Genomic DNA, 18,380 nt, shown 5'->3' on the forward strand with positions numbered 1-18,380 from the left:
CAGACGTGAAAAACAAATGGCCTAGCGGGCTCTCTTATGGAAAGCAGGCAGGGCACAGTGGGGCTACAGTGACATTTTCCCCACATGCAAAATCATGCAAAAGGTAAATACTGAAGCGGAGGGATACAAACACTATTGCAGAACATGGCCGTCACCTCCGTCATGTCCTCTCGCAAGGACCTGCCCACTTTTGCGACACTGCGCTCTGATTGGACGAGCGGCTCGCACGTCAGCTTCTTATTGGATTTCCAACGGGTCAATCACGGGCTAATGTCAATGACGTCTGTCGTACACTGGGTACGGTGTATCGCCTGGGTGGACAGTATAGTTACTTCAACATTAAATGGAATAAAATGCCGCGGATTCATGTAAATAAAGACGTCGCTTTAGCGTAATTAATTAACTGTTCTTAATTAAGACGTTAAGACGTCCGGAGCGCGCGACGGCAGGCCCATTTTCGGCTTTTTATCAGCAATATTTCAGGGTAAGTGGAGTGATACATTTCCTTCCTGCGTCTTTTCTCCTCGCTCAGGAGCAGACCTGCTTGCTTTATGATTTAAATATAGCAAAGTATATAGGCAACACTGTGCTGATTTATTTTACACAGAGGAATGGTGTTAATTTGAATACAAAATGTCCGTAATGTGATTGAAAGTAGTGCGTGCTACAGCTCGCACAGTCGAGTTATATGGAGAGTGTCAGGAAGGTAATGGCTGTCGGTCGACTCGTAACTTGAAAATTGTGAAATGGCCTGTTTAGAGTAGCTCGTCCTTGGCTCTTTTAATCAAACCCGGTTGTGGCGTCTTGACTAGGGGTATTTGGTCTGCTCAAAATCAGGACACACGGTTTGATAGCAGTATTAGCTCCCAACCTGTCAAATTAGACCCTGTAGGATACCTGCTGTCTGCCGTCAGTGGGCCTACTCAGTCTCCAGACTCCATCTGTCATGTTTGTAGGATACAGCTCTGAGTCCTGCTCCCGCTTTGATTAAAATCATTTAAACCTCGTGTGGACTCCACATACAAGATCTAACATGGTCAGTAGTTTAATGACGTTAAGGACAAAACAAACATATAAGAGACCCATTGTTCAAAGCTAGTCATCCAGCTGCTTTCCCCCAGCCTTACTCTTGACAAGAGCCTCCAGAAAAATAATAATATTTTCATGCACTGGTTTGAATTTGTGTGTGTAGTGACATGGTGAGATTTTGTGCAGAATACACGCCAGTATTTCCAGATGCCAAGGGGCAATGCTGATGGCAGGCGAAGGGCATTTTCATGGCTTTATTTACTGTATTGTTAAACATATACCATGCGAGCAACCTTAGTCAAATTAGGGCACCGATTGTGGTTTAACATGGGGCTGTGTGCATTCAGTGCAGTGGAAATCAGCAGCCATGATTTTCTGTGCCATCCCAGGGTAGATACCAAAGCTGTTGGGCAAGAAGTAGGCCAGTTTGACAGAGTGATACCGCCACTGTGTGTGCCATCCCTGCAGATGGATTCATATCAACATCTGAAGGTAGCACTGTCCCAGTGATTAAGAGCAGCGATGACACATTTCAGCAATCAGCTCTGTACCAGTAGCATGTTTTTTGTAATAAGTGGTTTGGATTTGCTGCTGGATCTGTATTCTTACGAGTCAAAGCCAAGTTCTCCATGTCCCAAAGATTCCTGTCTCTCTACTTGCCTCAAAGCAGGATCAACAACTTGGCTGGCCAGAAATCCTCGCTACAGTTTCATCAACAGAAGTATTTTATTAAAATGCTTGAAATAACAGTGTTGTTGAAACTTGCAGTTCCTATGGGCAGGACATTGAGCTGACAAAGCTGGGAGTGGTTGCCAAGATGAACAGAATTAAATCAACCGAGGGTTTCTCAAAGTCCACAACAGCAGTTCCTTAAGACTACATTCAGATCTTGAATTGGTTCGTCTGGGGTATGGGAGTTTGAATTTTTGTTTCTAGAGTAAAATAAAGCCAGACACCAAGCGGCAATGCATAGACAGCAAATCAAACAATTGATGATATTTGTTGATTTAACACAGATGTCTATTATAGAATACAACCATTCAATTTATTTTGAAACTGAAGTAAAGACAGTCAGAGAGGAGAGACCAGAAAAGAGGAGATTTTCTAAAATGACTGAAATAGACTTAAAAGTATTAACTGAAAGCAAACACTTAAAATGTACAGTTTGCAGTTAATGCAGTTGCAACATCTTTTATTCCACATGTCAGCCCTCTGAGTTGGTTGAAATACTTCTCGAAGTGTCCAAAAAGTTGTAATTTATTTCCCAACTTCTCAAAGTTTTACCAGGGTGATAATATTTACTTTCCTCGTTTCTCCTTTTGAGTCTGTCAAGTGGAAGAGGTACAATAAGACCTCTGGGCTTTCATTTGATTTGTCTTCTAATGGTAATTTTATAGCAAGGCATGAGGGAAAATAGTCCAAATGCTAAAGAGTTAAATGAGACATGAAAAATATGTTATTAAAATTGTTTAATTGGTAAGGTATTATGTTTTGAGGTAATGTTTTTTGTGCAGTCAACTTGTCTAATATTGTTTATTCTGTGGTGGTCACAACAGCTTGTTATCAGAGTGAGACTTATTACACAACTCCAACATGACACTTTTAGACACAACATTCAAGAAAATGATCAGCATGGTAATTGACAATGAAAACAAAAGTTAGGTTCAGCTCTCTAACGCTCATAGATGGCATTTATGGATCTTTCATCATGTTTCCTTTTATTGTCAGATGAAAGGTTGATGCAAAGTCAGAAGACTACGTTAGTGCACGTCAACGCTGTCCATCTTTGGGGAGTGGAGATTGAGCCATTAAGGCTGTTCTAAACCCCTGTCAGAGCCATGGATGGGCAAACCCCACTGCACGTCACGTTTGAGGCTCCGACCATTTATCTCAGGGCTTTGGCACATTTCATTGGCTAGTGCATAATCCACTAAAGGTCACAGCCACTAATTACACTCCTCCAAAACAGACAGATGCCTACTCTGAGCTTGATTGCGCTCTCCTTCATCAGAAGAATATTCATGGGTTGCATAACCATCACTTGGATGATTCAAATAACGTGCGTGGCTCACTTTACTAGAGTGTCCAAATGCATGCATGATGAGGCCAACCTGGTCCAGTCAAAAGTTATTAATTTACCACTATTATACACTTATCTCTAGTGTCATTAGATCGACTTGTGAAGTGTCTTTTCTGCTTCTTTGGGTTCCCGTATGTCACACAGCGAGTACGGTTTGGCTGGATGCAGGGCTCAGTTTTAGCCAAGCGGCGACCTCATTATCTTGGCGTCCAATCAGTCCTCCGGCCAGCTCCTAATTGACCCATCAGCGCCTTAAGGGGGAAGAGGAGGGATGAACGTGTCAATTACAGTAATGAGAGGGCAGCCATGCAGAGGGCAGTCAGGGAGAGGGAGGCTAGACAGAAACCTTGCAGTGTAGCCCCATTCTGGTCAATTCACAACTAATCAAAGGTAATATTGGAGCTTGACAATGGCAAAGTTACCCTCTCACAGTGGGATATTCCTACATGTTTTTTTGTTTAGATTTGGTGCCTTACAGTTGCAGCTAATGAATGATCTATGGTGATGCCCAGTGCTGCTGTGATTACAGATATAGTATAATGTATGAAACCACACCATACATGAATCTGCCTTTTGAAGTATTGTTAGTTTTGCAGCCTGTCCAATTTAATTGCCAGTCTGTATGTTGTTTGATAATGGACATCATTAAGAGGCTTTAACCACTTTCAAAGTCTTGTATCTTCGCTGCCATTACACAAAAGATTTGTATAAACATCTTGTAGCATTTGCTGTCTTCAACATAAATGTACTTTTCTGACACTATAATGTTATATTCAATAAACTGACTAAGTAGATCCTTCTACAGCAGTTTTTCCCAGCTGAACATCCTTGCATTTAGAGGGTGCGTACATGTTTTGAGCTAGTAGAGGCTATTATAAACTAAGGTGGCACCTAACGATTATTGTTTACTGATTAACAATTCTTAATCTATATTTAATCTATCAACTCATTTATTAATTCTTGTAAAGATGTTTTTTTCATTACTTGACTAATACAATGACAATTTACCCTCAAATAAATATAAAAAAAATATTTATTTAGTCACCTCCCCCTAAAAACAATGATAATGGCAATATTTTATACAAATGTGTCTAATTTCCACGTCTCTGCTGTATAATAATAATGATAATAATAATAATAATAATAACAATAATAATAGATCCTATTTTGTTAGATTCCTGACGAGAGAAATCCAGGACAGCAAATTCAAAAGGATTGCTGTGACACATAGATATATTTTATCACTGGCAGCCATTTCCCTGAACTGGAGAATTTGTATTTTTACTGAAGTACTTGACTTAAAACAGTCTATCACTGGAGTAATATGCAGTCAAGATAATTAGTGACAATTGTATTTTTGCATCAGTGTGGAGCAAGGGAAATTACTGAAACAATTTACAGTCTGTAGCAACGGTCTGTAAGTTAGTTTAAGCCATTTTCTTACTCGTGTATGGCCATAAAGGAAAACAGAAAATATAAAATGGCCGAATTACTTTTAGCATGGGCATGATAAAGAAACACTTAGAAAATCAATTTTGAGTGACTACTGCTAATATAAACATGTTCCTCAAGTTCATAATCTTAATATACCATTCTTGGCAAAAAGTAAACAGGACGGTGCTGTCCTGCCGCTGTCTTGGCAAAGCGCACTGGGATGCTTTCACTTCAAGTGTCTATGCACAGCAGTTGCAAATCGACGTATTTTCATTATTGATGATGTCAATATTTCACTTCAGCCCGACTGTACACTGCTCAAACAATTAGTCGATAGGCAAAAAATGGTTTAAGTTATTTATCAAGCAAGAATACCAAAGATTCACTTTTCAGTAGTCATGATTTGCAGCTTTTCTCGCAGTTTATTGTGTATCTTATGGGTTTTTCACTGTTGGTTAGACAAAAACAAGATGAAACAAGACACATTAGGCTCTGGGACATTGTGACGGACATTCGTCACTTTTTTTGTGACTTTATATAGATTAAAATGCATTGGTCAATAAAATGTAAAAAAAAAATAACTAAAAAATGCCAGTGTCGACTTTGCGGGGGTCAGAGTGCCCAGTGTAGTTGCACAAAAAGCCCTTAACCCAAAGTAATACAGTTTACTAATATACAGTGTGACAAAGAGAGGTGAGCATATCCTTCCATGTGAAAAGCTGGAATCCAAAAATGTGTTTCACCTTTCACTATTTTTGCTTAAAAATATCTGATATTTGACCAATTTACTGACTAATCAGTCCAGCTGTAGTTGCAGAACTGATAGTCACAATGACCAGCAACGATCCAGCTACAATAAGCTGACTTCACAGGAAATGCCCTTTTAACCAACCTGAGTCAGTTGTAACGCCTTAGCACCAAATGTTGTGTAAAGTCTGGAAATACATCAACATTTTCTCTCCTGATACTGTTACTGGTTGCTAAATAGAAATCATTGGAGTCATTTTTATGTAGGGTAACTTGAGGCCAGGAAATGCTATGGCCACTGAATGAAAAGTGATAGTGAAAACACTGAATTTTTATAATGATATAAACTAAAAAAACTGTATTTATGGTGGATGGTCACCTCATGGCTGACACCTGATCTACTTAATCAGGTCAGTATTTGTACTGATACTGATCGGGCATATCAAATTGGTGTGACCCCCCTAAAAAAACTAGTTAGCAGGCAGACAGAAGTCAAAATGGATTGCTAAAAATAAATACGGGTGATACAGAGGGCTGAAGTTTCATAAACTGCTGTTGACGTAATGCATGGCACTGATAAATGACACTGAGATTTTCAGAGTTGAATCTAATGTGCTGGATTTTATTACAACTTCTGATTAATTCTCAAGCTGGACACTCTGAAGTGTTGAAGTGTGGCTTGTGGAGGCCCCATGTGCACTCCACTGGCGTTTTCCAATTTTTTCCGTCTGGCCTAACAACAGTCCCTCAGGACAGCACGGACATGGAGGGTCAAGACTGGAGGGAAAACTTAACACGACTGGGCTGAGGCTGTGTAGGAAGGAGAATGGATTTCTTTTAGGGGAGCTAATGTATTTAAGAAATGTAAAAGTCTTGTTTTGTTTCCAGTTTTCGCCTCAGCAGTGTTGTCTCATTTTCACCTCCAGAGATATGGTCACACATCAAACCAGTTCATATCCCTCTTCCATGATGCAGTATATTAAACACACACACACACACACACACACACACACACACACACACACACACACACACACACACCCGACATTAATGTCAAGTATGAAGTTAAATAAAATGATGCCTAATTTAAAGATAGTAATGGAGCTGCATTCAAAATCATAGTGGAAACAAACCTCTAACATTGAAGAAGTTGAAACCAGTTCATATGTGGCATCTCTGCATGAACAAATAAAAAAAAATCATCAATCAATTATATAAAAAAATGCTGCCAATTATCTTTCTGTCGATCTTCTAAATAATTGCAGATTAATCGACCATTCTTTTCAGCACCAGAGTGTTTGATTAAGTGCACCAGAGCAGCCCTCCTAAATGCAAAGCATCAGCATCACACCTGAACAAGTTTAATTGTTTAAGCTAGAGTTGTGATTATGAACTGTGCAGTGCTACTGTAAACTTAAATCACAGCTATTGATTATATTTTATATATTAATCAGAATAACTCCATCTAAATGGTGCCACTAAGCCTGTTACCCCGGCAGGAATATCACTTCGGAAACCATTAATCATTAGATTGAGGAAGTGTGTAACATGACAGTCACCAGTTTCCTTTGTAACTCATGCAGAGGTGGCAGAGCTCTCAAGGCTTTTCCTATTCATCATCTGTACATTTTTTCATCTCATATTCATAACTCTCAGCCCTTCATATCAAGGAGGATTTCAAAGTATGTCCAAAATAAAGATCACCAAACAGTGACTCAGTCAGCACACAAAGCCAACTGACAGTACAGCTACAAAGACGTGTGAAGCCCTTATCGTTGATAATATTCCACATAATGACGACGTGCAACTTTTGAACTGCTCTGGGTGAAGCTGACAATAAAACCTTAAGTTTCATATTGTGTCTTAATTTCTTTCGTGTGTAAATATGATCTAAAACACTTGAGCCTTGACTTTTGCAAGCTCTTAAGCTGCCCATACTGAATTCAGTTCACTGAAAGCTTTTATAATGTAGCCCTGCTCTGAGTTTCCTTCAAAAGGAAAGTAGCGTTGCTTGTTTCAGTGTGATCACTGAACTGCTCTGACTGTTTTCTTGTACCTTCTGATGACTCACAGGTTTAAGTATTAGCATTAATAATGTGTTAATCTACTCAATCAATTAATCATTTAGTCAAACGTTAATCATGAATTTCCAAAGTGATGTCTTCGCATGATTTTTGTGGCTGTAGATTGTTATGTGGTTATAAGTCATCAGGTATAGTCACATAAATAGAGTCACATAAATATAACTAGGTTGGCAAAGGTGGAATTGTGCATTCTTGGCTTTTTTTAGTATGAAATAGTGTACATATATATGTATATAGCATGTGACGATATGAATCATACTGCAATCATTAAACCTTACATTTGATTGAGAAAATATATAATTTTTTTGCATCACCGATACAACACACGTTTTTTAGTGATCATTTTTTGAGGTCGGTGCATACACAGCCTGTTTTTGCAGAGTCTGCCATTCATTGTTAGTCGTTCAGCAGTCTCTGTTGGTGCTGTTTGACACGATATTCACCATTATTCCATTCCCTTGTAGGAAATTTATAGGATGATATATAACAAGGAATTTTTAAACTGTTTAACACTCAAGTTTGTTGTTGGACATGAGTTAGTAATCCACTAGGTAGAATGTAGGTGATGGTAGGTATGTATGGAGTGATTTTGGACACAGCTAGTGGAAAGTAAAAGACTCCTCACATTTGAAAAGCTTTACTTTAATATTTGACTCATTAGCCCTTTTTAGATAGGAATTGTGCAAATTTGCAGGAAAGCCCAATCAGTCTTCTTTCAGCATTGGCAGTATAAAAGCAAAATCGGGGAGTGCGGTAAAATGCCGCCTGCCTACTTTTGTTGATACAGAATGTGCCTTTTTCGGGGCAATGGGGGGCGTGAGCAAGTAACAAAACGTGTAGCTCAGCGTGTGACGTAAACAGTGACATGCTCCGAGGGAAACCTCGGCTGGTCAGTCCTTAGGCCATTCTCCTTTAAGTCGGCCCGTCCTTCAACGTCCCCGTCATTTGACGGTTAATGGCCTCTTCATTTGCGAGGGCAAGGAGGGCGCGCAATTCTTTGTCTCCCCAGTTGCTCATCTTTACAGTGTCATTCAGGTTTGCATTTCCCTCTTGCTACTAGCTGCTTGATCATTCCTGCTATCAGCTATTTCCTGTTTATCCACCACCAGTGGGTCGCACATGCGGCGTCATCAACAGCTCCTCCCACAAGTCATCAACAGGCCCTCCCATGGCGGAAGGGCGCCTCGTTCTTTTTAAACCAAAAAGGTTCCGGCAACCCGCCGTCTGCCCTACGAGGCGGAAAATTGGGCATCTCGGATCAACTTGCCGAAAATCTGGCAGTGTAAAAGGGGCTAGTGTTGTCATTGATGAGATCGACATTGGTCTGACATTGAAGCCTAACTGTCTTTTTCAATACATGACAGTGTTAGCATGTAATTATATGTTTTATTGTATTCTGACGCTGTCATTTCGTTTAGATTATACCGTTAGTAGTTTCATGGATCATGAGTATATTTGTTAAAGATACCTGCCAATTTGACCAATTTTCCTCTTTGTTAATAGACATATCATCATATTAAAAGTTGCATCTTGTATATGGCAAATCTAAATTGCCGGACCTCATTTGATATTTAACTCACCTCCCAAGCATGTATCGAAGTTATCTTGACTGAATTTTCCAAGGCCATTAGAATAACATATTTAGATTCTTAAATCAGGTGGTTTTCTTCTTTAATGTGTGTCTGTGACCCCCTGCTGTAATAATCAGACAGCAATGTTGTCCCTGTGGGTTAAGGTTAGGCATTTTATTTCTAACATGACAAGAATATGATGATATATTGATTTACGAATACATAATCTCCATCAACTGTTATCATCCATTTATTTTCCTCACACGTCCTGTTTTGATGTTTGTGTGATATTTGAGTAACCTTTCTGTCTCTGTCTCTTGCAGGAGAGGAGCGACATCCTCCTCACCACAACAGCTGCAGGGAAGTTTGTCACCTTTGTCCCTGTTGAACAAACGATGAACTGAGGACCTCCGAGCCTCAACATCACACATCTCTGCGGCGTCCACACTTCACTCTCGCCACCGCGCCAGTAAGAGGAGTCGACAGTGTTGCCTCACCACACCTGGGCAGAGAAATGTGTGTGAGCGTGTGTCCTCGGATGCATGACTGTGTCTGAGTGTTTTTGGGCTGAAGTAAGAGGTCGTAGGCTGCACTTCCTCTCTCATCCTCTGAGAGGCGCTTCTCCACTTGACTGACTACGACGTTTGTCTCCACAACTGCAAAGCATCATGGGTAGGAAAAAGATTCAGATCCAACGGATCACCGATGAAAGGAACAAGCAGGTGAGTCTGAAGTTTTTATCCGTTTCTCTTTTCGGTGCCTTAAATCAACATTACAATTAAGAGAGATGCCCCAACAATCCCTTTCGCATTTTTGTTTTGTGAAATCACAGTTACAGATACTTTGTACAGATACTAATTTTCAACCAGCTTTGTACCATAACAGTGTGGATATTATGTGTAAATGAGCTCTGGTAAACTTCCCTCCGTCTTACCAGCGCCCAGATCTCCCTGCTCAAATCCGTTGAATGAGGCATTTCCAGTCATCCAGCAGATTTTTGCTGGCTCGGGCTGTTGCTCATATTTTAAATTCCTGTTTGCTACCAGCCAAACACTGTATTGTTACCTGTGTCAGAATGCCCAAGCTTACATTATGTCACCGTCGAGCGGTGACATTTATTGGTCTAGTACGGCACAGTGCGTTCTGGTAGTTGTAGGCTTTGAGCGGAAGCGAATGCCACAGCCCTTTTTCTGTGTTTTCTGTGGTCACTTAGCACCAATTTCAAAATTATTTGCGTCCTCCTACTGCATTGACAGCCCAGTTTTCAGGGTTCTCATGGTCATGGAAAACCTGGAAAAGTTATGGAATTACACAATAATATTTTCCAGGCCTGGAAAGTCATGGAATTTGTGAAAATCATCAAACGTTTTGGAAAAGTCATGGAATTTTGTTGTGTGTTATGAAATTGTTGGTAATCTTCCTTGGACAAGTATTGTAACATAAGGGCAAATCTGATTTCTGTAGCTGTCGGTGATAGCTTGAATATGAATCAGTGTGTGGCGTTTTGTTTACTATCACATACATTTCTTTATTTTGCTCCCCATATTCTGTCTCTCCCTTCATGTATGCCAGCTAGCTGAAATTATGTTTGAATATAGTTTGAAACTGATAGGTTAAAAATTGCCAGGCAAGTGGGGCAAGAAAACACATGTTTTTTTAATCATGGGTCCATGAAAAGTCACGAAAAAGGTTTGAAATTTTGTCCATGAAACAGGGTTGGAAATGAACTTTCTTGTGCATGTGCTACTGTGGCTGATATATTCCAAAATCGGCCAGCCGCTTAATAGATGAGCGTTGTTTTCTTGGTTGGTTAGTGAAGCAAATCAAGCAGCCACTTGCATATTGCTAATTGCCAACCCTGCCATAAAAATGTGTGGAACCCTGATTATTATGAAAAGACCACCTTTCCAGCACTTAAGTACTTCTTTAAGAGCCACACTTAATTTTATTGATTGAATCAGAGTGGTGTGCTACAGGACTCTTTGTTTAGAAGTGATCAGATGGGGCGTCGGTGGCTTAGTGGTAGAGCAGGCGCCCCATGTACAAGGCTGTTGCCACAGCAGCCCGGGTTCGAGTCCAGCCTGTGGCCCTTTGCTGCATGTCATCCCCTCTCTCTCTCCCCCTTTCACACTTAACTGTCCTGTCCATTAAAGGCAAAAAATGCCCAAAAAAATATCTTAAAAAAAAAAAGAAAAGAAAAAAAAGAAATGATCAGATAAAAATCAGACTGTCTTAGATATTATGAAAATGTAACTGTTGTAAGACATTTTATTAATTTTTGGAGTGCTTTAAAAACTGAGAAGTTGTGTTCCCCAGGCAGTATAGTGCAAAATTGATTTTTTTCTAAAATTAATGCCATGAATTAAATTTTAATAAAGACCATTTTAAGTGCTGATATTTTAATGTATTCTTAAAATATGGTCTTCATGTTTATTAAAAGGCTCAGAGATTAAAAGAATCGTAGCATCAACATATTAAAATCATAAGTAATTTGTGCAATTTAATGATGTCACACAATGTGATGTGATTTTTGGTGCTGAGCTTTTCGTTATCTTTCACTACAAGCCTGAGACTTCAGGGGTTTTGCTCATACTGAAGCTGCTATATTATAGTTTTTGCGTTACGCTTGCAACAATGCCCCATTTCAAATATACAAATATTCTGCAGTGAAAGGTCTCAAATACTGTACTGCAGGATGTCCTCAAAAATTTGCCTTTTTCAGCTCCATTTGTTGTTTCCGCTCTCCTCACACGTCTTCGCTGCGTGAGGCTGCCACCCCACTTCACAGTAGGGGTGGTGTTGGATGAGTGATGAGAGGAGTTTGGGTTCTGCCAAACAAAGTGCTTTGTATCACTGCTGAAAAGTTCAATTATGGCTTCATCACACCACAGAATATTTTGCCTCATGCTCTCAGTCCTCCACATGTTTTTTTTTTTTTTCCAATATTCAAGCACACTGTCATGTGTCATGTCTTTTTCTTTCTTTGGGCCTGCCTACCATGCAGCCCAGATTTGTGAAGTGCTGCACTGATTGTTGTTCTTTTAGATAGATCCACAATCACAGCAGCTCCCTCACAGTGGCGCTTGGTTTCCTCCCTGACCAACATCTTTCTTGTTTTCTCAGTTGGGTTGGATGAGTAGTAATACAAAAATGTTAATTCTGCATTTTTTCTTTCTTTTTCTACTGGTTATCACACTTTTCTTTTGTGAACCACCTCCTCACAGCTCTGACTGTAAGCTCCTGCAGACGAATCTTGAAATCATTTGGACAGTAAATACTGAAAATGTTTAACTTTATATCATCAGTAAAATTGTTACGATGCAAGACATTTAGAATTGGTGTGCAGCATAATGTTGCGGAAGCTAAGCAATGTACTGCTGTTGATAGGGGCAGCAGCAAAATGTATTTTAAAAAATCAATATATGTTCATATTTAGAATATTTTCACTGCTTCACCTTGCTGACATTGAAGCCATTTTCTAGGCTCTATTCAAAGCCACCAGACTGCATTTACAGAAACTAATTTTACCACGCAGAACACAGGAGTTGCTGGTCTAACACTCCCTCAGTCAGTTTGGCTTAGTGACAAAGGAACTGATTGAGGCAGCAGCTTCTGTGAACTGCAAGGTAAAATTACTGGTTTTATGAAAGGAGTCTGGCGGCTTTGACAAGCGCTTAAATAACGGCTTCAGCTCCTCATCAGAAAGGGCCGTCTGATAGGAAGGTTAGACGGCCTCTACAAACTGGGGGCGTGCTGACTGCCATGTACTGTAGGTAATACACTGATTATGGTTAAGTATCTGATGCAACCCCACTTCAAAAAATCTGAACAATCATTTTAAGTTACTTAAAGCATCTCAATGTTCTGATTTAATGAACATAATTTAGTTTGAACTCAGGTTGTAACTGCCTACATCACCATGGGAAATTAGTTAAAAAGCTGTTATGGCAGAAGAGTTGGCCACCAAGTCATCTGTGCTTTTGGCCTCTAATTTAGGACTGACAATAAACCTATTTCCATTGATTGATTGATTGATTGAAATCTTTATTTCGAACATGTGAGAAAAGAAAAAAAATAATAATAAAGTAAATAAATAAAAGTAATAAGCCAAACAAACAACAACAACAACAAAAAAACAAACAATTCCATCATACAAAATTAAGATAAATATCAAAGTTGCTTCTGTCAACATGCTTGAAAGGGAGTAGGAAGAAGAAATACTTATTTAATCCTACCCCTTTTTACTATACGAAATTTATCACCCTTCAAATTTGTCGTTATACAAATATACATATATCTTTAATACTATACAAATATATTACATCATTAATTTTATTTATTTATTTAATTAGGCCACTATGTAAATCTTAAGTTGAACCAACGCTTGTACTGCATGTACAGTAGGTTTGTGTGGACCACATCTAATGGTGATGATGGCAGCAGCAGCAGCAGTGGGAACTCGAGAATCTAAGCTATGATATAGCTTCAATGCATATAACTGGTTGTTATAGCATTGAAACCTGTCAATGGGGTATAATTTTAAAAAACAATCACTGCTTTAGTGCTTAAAAGCCAATGTCTGATGCTATTATTTCTTTGTGCTAATAGTCAGGAGCCATAAAAGGTCCACAAAAACAAGGATGCTTCATTATAGATGCTGAAAACTGACTCCGCTGTGTTTCAGTGATTGTTGAGACAGCCAAAGAGCACCAGAAAATACTATTTGCTGGATATGTTACTGTTAATGTGTCTGCCAGTAATGTGACTGCATATATTTTCTTCATTACTAGGCAACTGAAAGATTATTCATAGGTCACCAACATCTTCTCCTGAATTGTGAATTATTGCTGAAATATATTATCTCAAAGACCTGAAAAGACAGGGAAATAGAGGATCGTGATCAGAGAAAGTTTTACAGGAAAAAAAATTGAGCTTTATTTATATTTAAGGGTTGTATACTCACATACCCTTTTGTTTTTTCCCCATTCACTGTCCTGTTTCTCCCTCCCAAACTTCCTCTGCTGTTTTCTCTCAGGTGACCTTCACAAAACGAAAGTTTGGCTTGATGAAGAAAGCCTACGAGCTGAGTGTGTTGTGCGACTGCGAGATCGCTCTGATCATCTTCAACCATGCAAACAAGCTGTTTCAGTATGCCAGTACTGACATGGACAAGGTCTTGCTCAAATACACAGAGTACAACGAGCCTCACGAGAGCCGGACCAATGCAGACATTATTGAGGTAAATCCATCACATTGATGGACATGTACTAATGCTGGAGTTTGAGGTCATCTAAAAGAAATGTTCCTGTGTTGCCACATCTGCTGTTACAGGGTGACTTTGCCCTTAAACAGAGATAACATGCCAAGTAGTATTTATGGATGCTAACAACTTCCTCTTTAAAGTAGCAGCCAGTAAATTAAGTATTGATGAGTGTATTCAAACAGTAAACAAGTCAGGCATTGCAACGAAAACGCCAGTCCTCCCATTCATTTGAATGTGCACAGGTCAATTCAGGGTGTTTGTCATATGCACAGTTAAAAGCAAGTTTCCTCTGTACAGTTATATTCTTCCTTTGTCTTCCACTCTAAATGCCGTTTTAACAGTGAAACAAGGTATAAAAAACTCTCACTGATTTCCTTTCTGTTTAACTTTACAGACTTTGAGAAAGAAAGGCTTCAACGGTTGTGACAGTCCAGAGCCGGACGGTGAAGACTCCATCGACCAAAGTCCCCTAAATGATGACAAGTACCGTAAGACCACAGAGGACCTGGATGTTCTCTTCAAACGCTACGGAGTAAGTCATCTAACCTGCACTTCATTAACTAATATTTCATGTTCTGCTTCTCTCTTGACTGTTGAGTTGTTGGTCAAATATTTCTGTTATTATTCTGTGTTAAGTTTGAATGCCAACAGGAAACAGCTACTGGGGTGAAGTTCCTCTAACTGGTCGTTTGACACACTTTTCTTTTTACTCATCATAGGAAATAACTGATATATAAACAGTTTTTGGCCTCTGTCATGTTTGACCTTAGGTCTCAAAGTCTGGGTAAAGTAATACCAGAGATTTGTCTCTAATCATGTTGCACATGTAAGAAAATAATTACTAAAAACATATGATAAGACTTTGTACTATATAGTATAAGTTGTGGAGTTAAAACATAAAGCTGTTTTTCATAGTTTTTGTGACCAGGATTTTTTGGGCGGGCCTGAAAGCATGGCTCGATGATGCACTGGAATGTCAGTGGTAGTTATTGTTGATGCTCATTCTCAAGTCGTCAAATACCGACGCAGCCCTTAATATGTATACATTTATTGCATGAATACAAGGCAATTAAACATAGCTTCTCTTTCACTGTTTTTACACAATTTTATTCATAGCATTGGATGTTAGGCTACAAAATCAGCTGTCAAACATGGGTGGTAACAGAATTACTTAGGCTATTCATAAAATGTTCTAAAACAAACATACTTGTAAAATAATATTTTTATTATTGCTTTGTGTGTCGGCTCTGTCTTCTGCGCCACATCAGTCAGGTGTGTTACTAACAGACATGTTAATGTTTAGCTAATGTGCTGCTCAGTATTATCAGATTAAGCAAAAGATATTTAAATTGCATGTCCTGAATTACCTTCGCGTTAATGTATATTATCTTAGTTTCACATATATGAAATGTCCCCAAATGATCACTGTAAAGGTGCTGCCTAAGTGAATTTATTGAACAGTGCATGGTTATTAAGAGGATCTGCAGTTTCGGGTCAGGCCGTGGATCTTATGTTGGCAGATTTGGTTGGATTGCAAAGGTAGTTGGTCATTTGTGCGCTCGACTGCATGTTTCAATGGTGGGGCGGGAGAAGGTCTTAAAAATCAGACCCGTGAAGGACTCAGAGGAGCGGCGAGTGGTTGTCGTATGGTGAGAACTACAAGTGAAGTTTTGTCTCTCCACTTTCCAGCAGTCGGCAGCTCCGCCCCAGACGTTCTCCATGCCAGTCACAGTCCAGGCGTCCAATCAAAGCACACTGCAGTTCAGTAACCCTGGCAACGCACTGGTAACTACCTCCTATGTAACATCATCGTCGCTCACGGATACCCACCTCCTGTCACCACAGCAACCGGCTCTCCAGAGAAATACGGTGTCTCCTGGGTTGCCACAGCGACCAGCCAGTGCAGGTGAGCGAGTGATACTCTGCCTAGTGTGTCAAGACTGAAGTCGTCAGTAGACTTTTATAAATACCAGCAGAAACAGACAGAAAACCATCGAGCAGCCTCGTCCTCTTAGTCAGAGATAATTCTGTCATGAAGGAAAAACAACTTCTCAAGTTGTTGTTTTGGCTGCAGCCTCAATCTGCGTTTTTTTTCTCCTCCTACACTTTGTGCTCTTCTTCATGTTTACCTCCTTAAGGATAACATAATGTCATATCTATTGTTATCAGTTGTTGTTCTCTCATTATCCTGCTGTGAATATTGTATGTAGTTCCTGATTACATGTAAAGAGCTGATTAGTTCCTCAGGGAGTGGTGCACATTCCTCTGCTCTGGACTAATCTGCAGTGTGTGACATTTGCTGCACTCCCCCTCCAACTTTTTAAAGTGTTTCACTTCTGTATAACCTTTAAATTATTCATAGCTCCATCAACCAAATATTATAGGTATACTATGCAGTATTTCCCTAAAAAAAACAACCAATGTATAGACTCATACAAAAGTTATCCCTCATCGCTTATAACCCACTTGAAGTGTGTGGCAGTGTATTGGCCCTTCTCCAGTACAGAGGGAGGTGATAAAGCACCTGAAGCTTTTTGGTCACTGCCATAAACATCAGAAAAAGTAGAAAGATCATTTTTGCTCTTAAGCCTTTTGGCGTTATTGTGGATCCCACTGCTTTTCATGTCAAGGTCCACCCTACTGTGCTGTGAAGGTCTCGCAGTTTTTGATTTTATTATAAATTAGTCTTTTCAAAGCTGGAACTTGTTACATGCCAGTACAACTCCAATAAGTTGATGCTCTTAGTGTTGTTTTGGTTCTTGATTCACATCCTTTTACCCTTTTTCAATAGGTGCTCTTCTTGGAGGCGACCTGAATAATTCAAATGGAGGATGCCCAAGTCCAGTCCGTGAGTACTTTACTGTGCTGTATCTGTTCAAATCATGAGTTCCCTTGGTGTCTGGTCTGTATTGGAGTATTTATCCCAAATCTTTCCCAAGGTTCTTTCTTTCCTCTCCTCCTCTGCACCATCTGTGATTAGAGGGATCAGGGGATGCCGCCAGTAACATTCACAGGCATGCATGGGATTCCCAGTAGCTTTAAAGATCACTTTTTAACATTAGGACACATTAAAGCCTATTTATTGTTTTTGGTTCTTTGTTTTAAATGTTTGCACAGGAAAATGTTGTATACCTTATTTTCATCTGATATTTAAAATAAAATGAAAGGAATCCTTTGGCTCCCTAATCAGGTTTACTATGTGAGGAGATACTGACATTTTAGTGTGAGGAATAAATTTGTCTTCATGTCTTATAATCAGCGACACAAAAATCATCTTTTAGCTGCTGTTAGATGAGATTTTTACTCTGATAAGGTGACATTTGCTTTTATTAACGGCTTCATTCTGTCGTCGTTGACATGTCTTTAAATTAGAGCGTCTCAGAATAGAAGAGTCGTTTGAAAAAGAACGCTGCTGAGGATTATTTTAACACAACTTTTGAGTGCACACAATGTTCGTACCCCGCTGTCTGCATTCACCTGTTTGATTTTCCTATTGATTTCTGTCCATGCGCACCTCTTTCTCCCCGCAGCTAATGGATACACCAGTGCCAGGGCCTCCCCAGGCCTCCTCACCGTTTCCAACGGCAACAGTCTGGGGAAAGTAGTTCCGGCCAAGTCTCCACCCCCACCTCCCAGCCCCCAGATGGTCAACAGCCGCAAGCCAGACCTCCGAGTCATCACCTCACAGGGCGGAAAGAGCCTCATGCAGATGGTGAGCCTAACCAAGCCGAACTTGTGTCGTCTGGGTCCTTTTAGTTAACATTGTGAACCTTATACAAAGAAAAGTGTCACTTTCTACCTCTGTTGACACACCTGGGATAATAAAAAGTAAGGATCTTACAAACAATAAGGAAACCAAGACACCTGAATTCCTAAAGATTTGTTAAAGAACACAAGAAGGGAATAAAATTTATTTTCATTTTCTCAGAAAAGCAAATCTTCACTGGCCAATGAATGAGGTGGAAACCCATGTGAAAACATTGGGAACTGATATATTTATATTGTGTATATAAAAGATAAACAGTCCGTGAGAGGCTGTTTGCCATCATTTTTATGTTTTTAGTAAAGACCCGAGAGCAGAGACTTGTGTTCTTGTTGAACATCTCATTATTTACTCTGGCAAAGTTGGTTAAGTCTCGGATGAGTCAGTCGACTCCCACTGACATACTGAG

General features: G+C 39.7%; 1 protein-coding gene across 7 annotated transcripts in view; it reads left to right on the plus strand.

Annotated features, from left to right (window-relative positions):
- Positions 1-281: 281 nt before the first annotated feature.
- Positions 282-18,380, plus strand: part of LOC126383456 (myocyte-specific enhancer factor 2D homolog) — a 36,377-nt gene continuing 18,278 nt past the window's right edge. For 4 of the 7 annotated variants that reach the window (XM_050033954.1, XM_050033957.1, XM_050033958.1 and 1 more), the window contains exons 1-7: positions 282-484; positions 9,269-9,667; positions 13,981-14,184; positions 14,603-14,740; positions 15,898-16,114; positions 17,000-17,056; positions 17,739-17,920. In XM_050033954.1, the coding sequence (XP_049889911.1) occupies positions 9,614-9,667; positions 13,981-14,184; positions 14,603-14,740; positions 15,898-16,114; positions 17,000-17,056; positions 17,739-17,920 (852 nt within the window). In that variant the 5' untranslated portion in view covers positions 282-484; positions 9,269-9,613. The remainder of the gene's footprint in view (positions 485-9,268; positions 9,668-13,980; positions 14,185-14,602; positions 14,741-15,897; positions 16,115-16,999; positions 17,057-17,738; positions 17,921-18,380) is intronic. The other 3 variants (XM_050033955.1, XM_050033959.1, XM_050033960.1) reach the window with 1 other exon arrangement.

Source organism: Epinephelus moara, chromosome 22 (genome assembly GCF_006386435.1).
Source record: "Epinephelus moara isolate mb chromosome 22, YSFRI_EMoa_1.0, whole genome shotgun sequence".
In the NCBI taxonomy this organism is placed as follows: Eukaryota; Metazoa; Chordata; class Actinopteri; order Perciformes; family Serranidae; genus Epinephelus; species Epinephelus moara.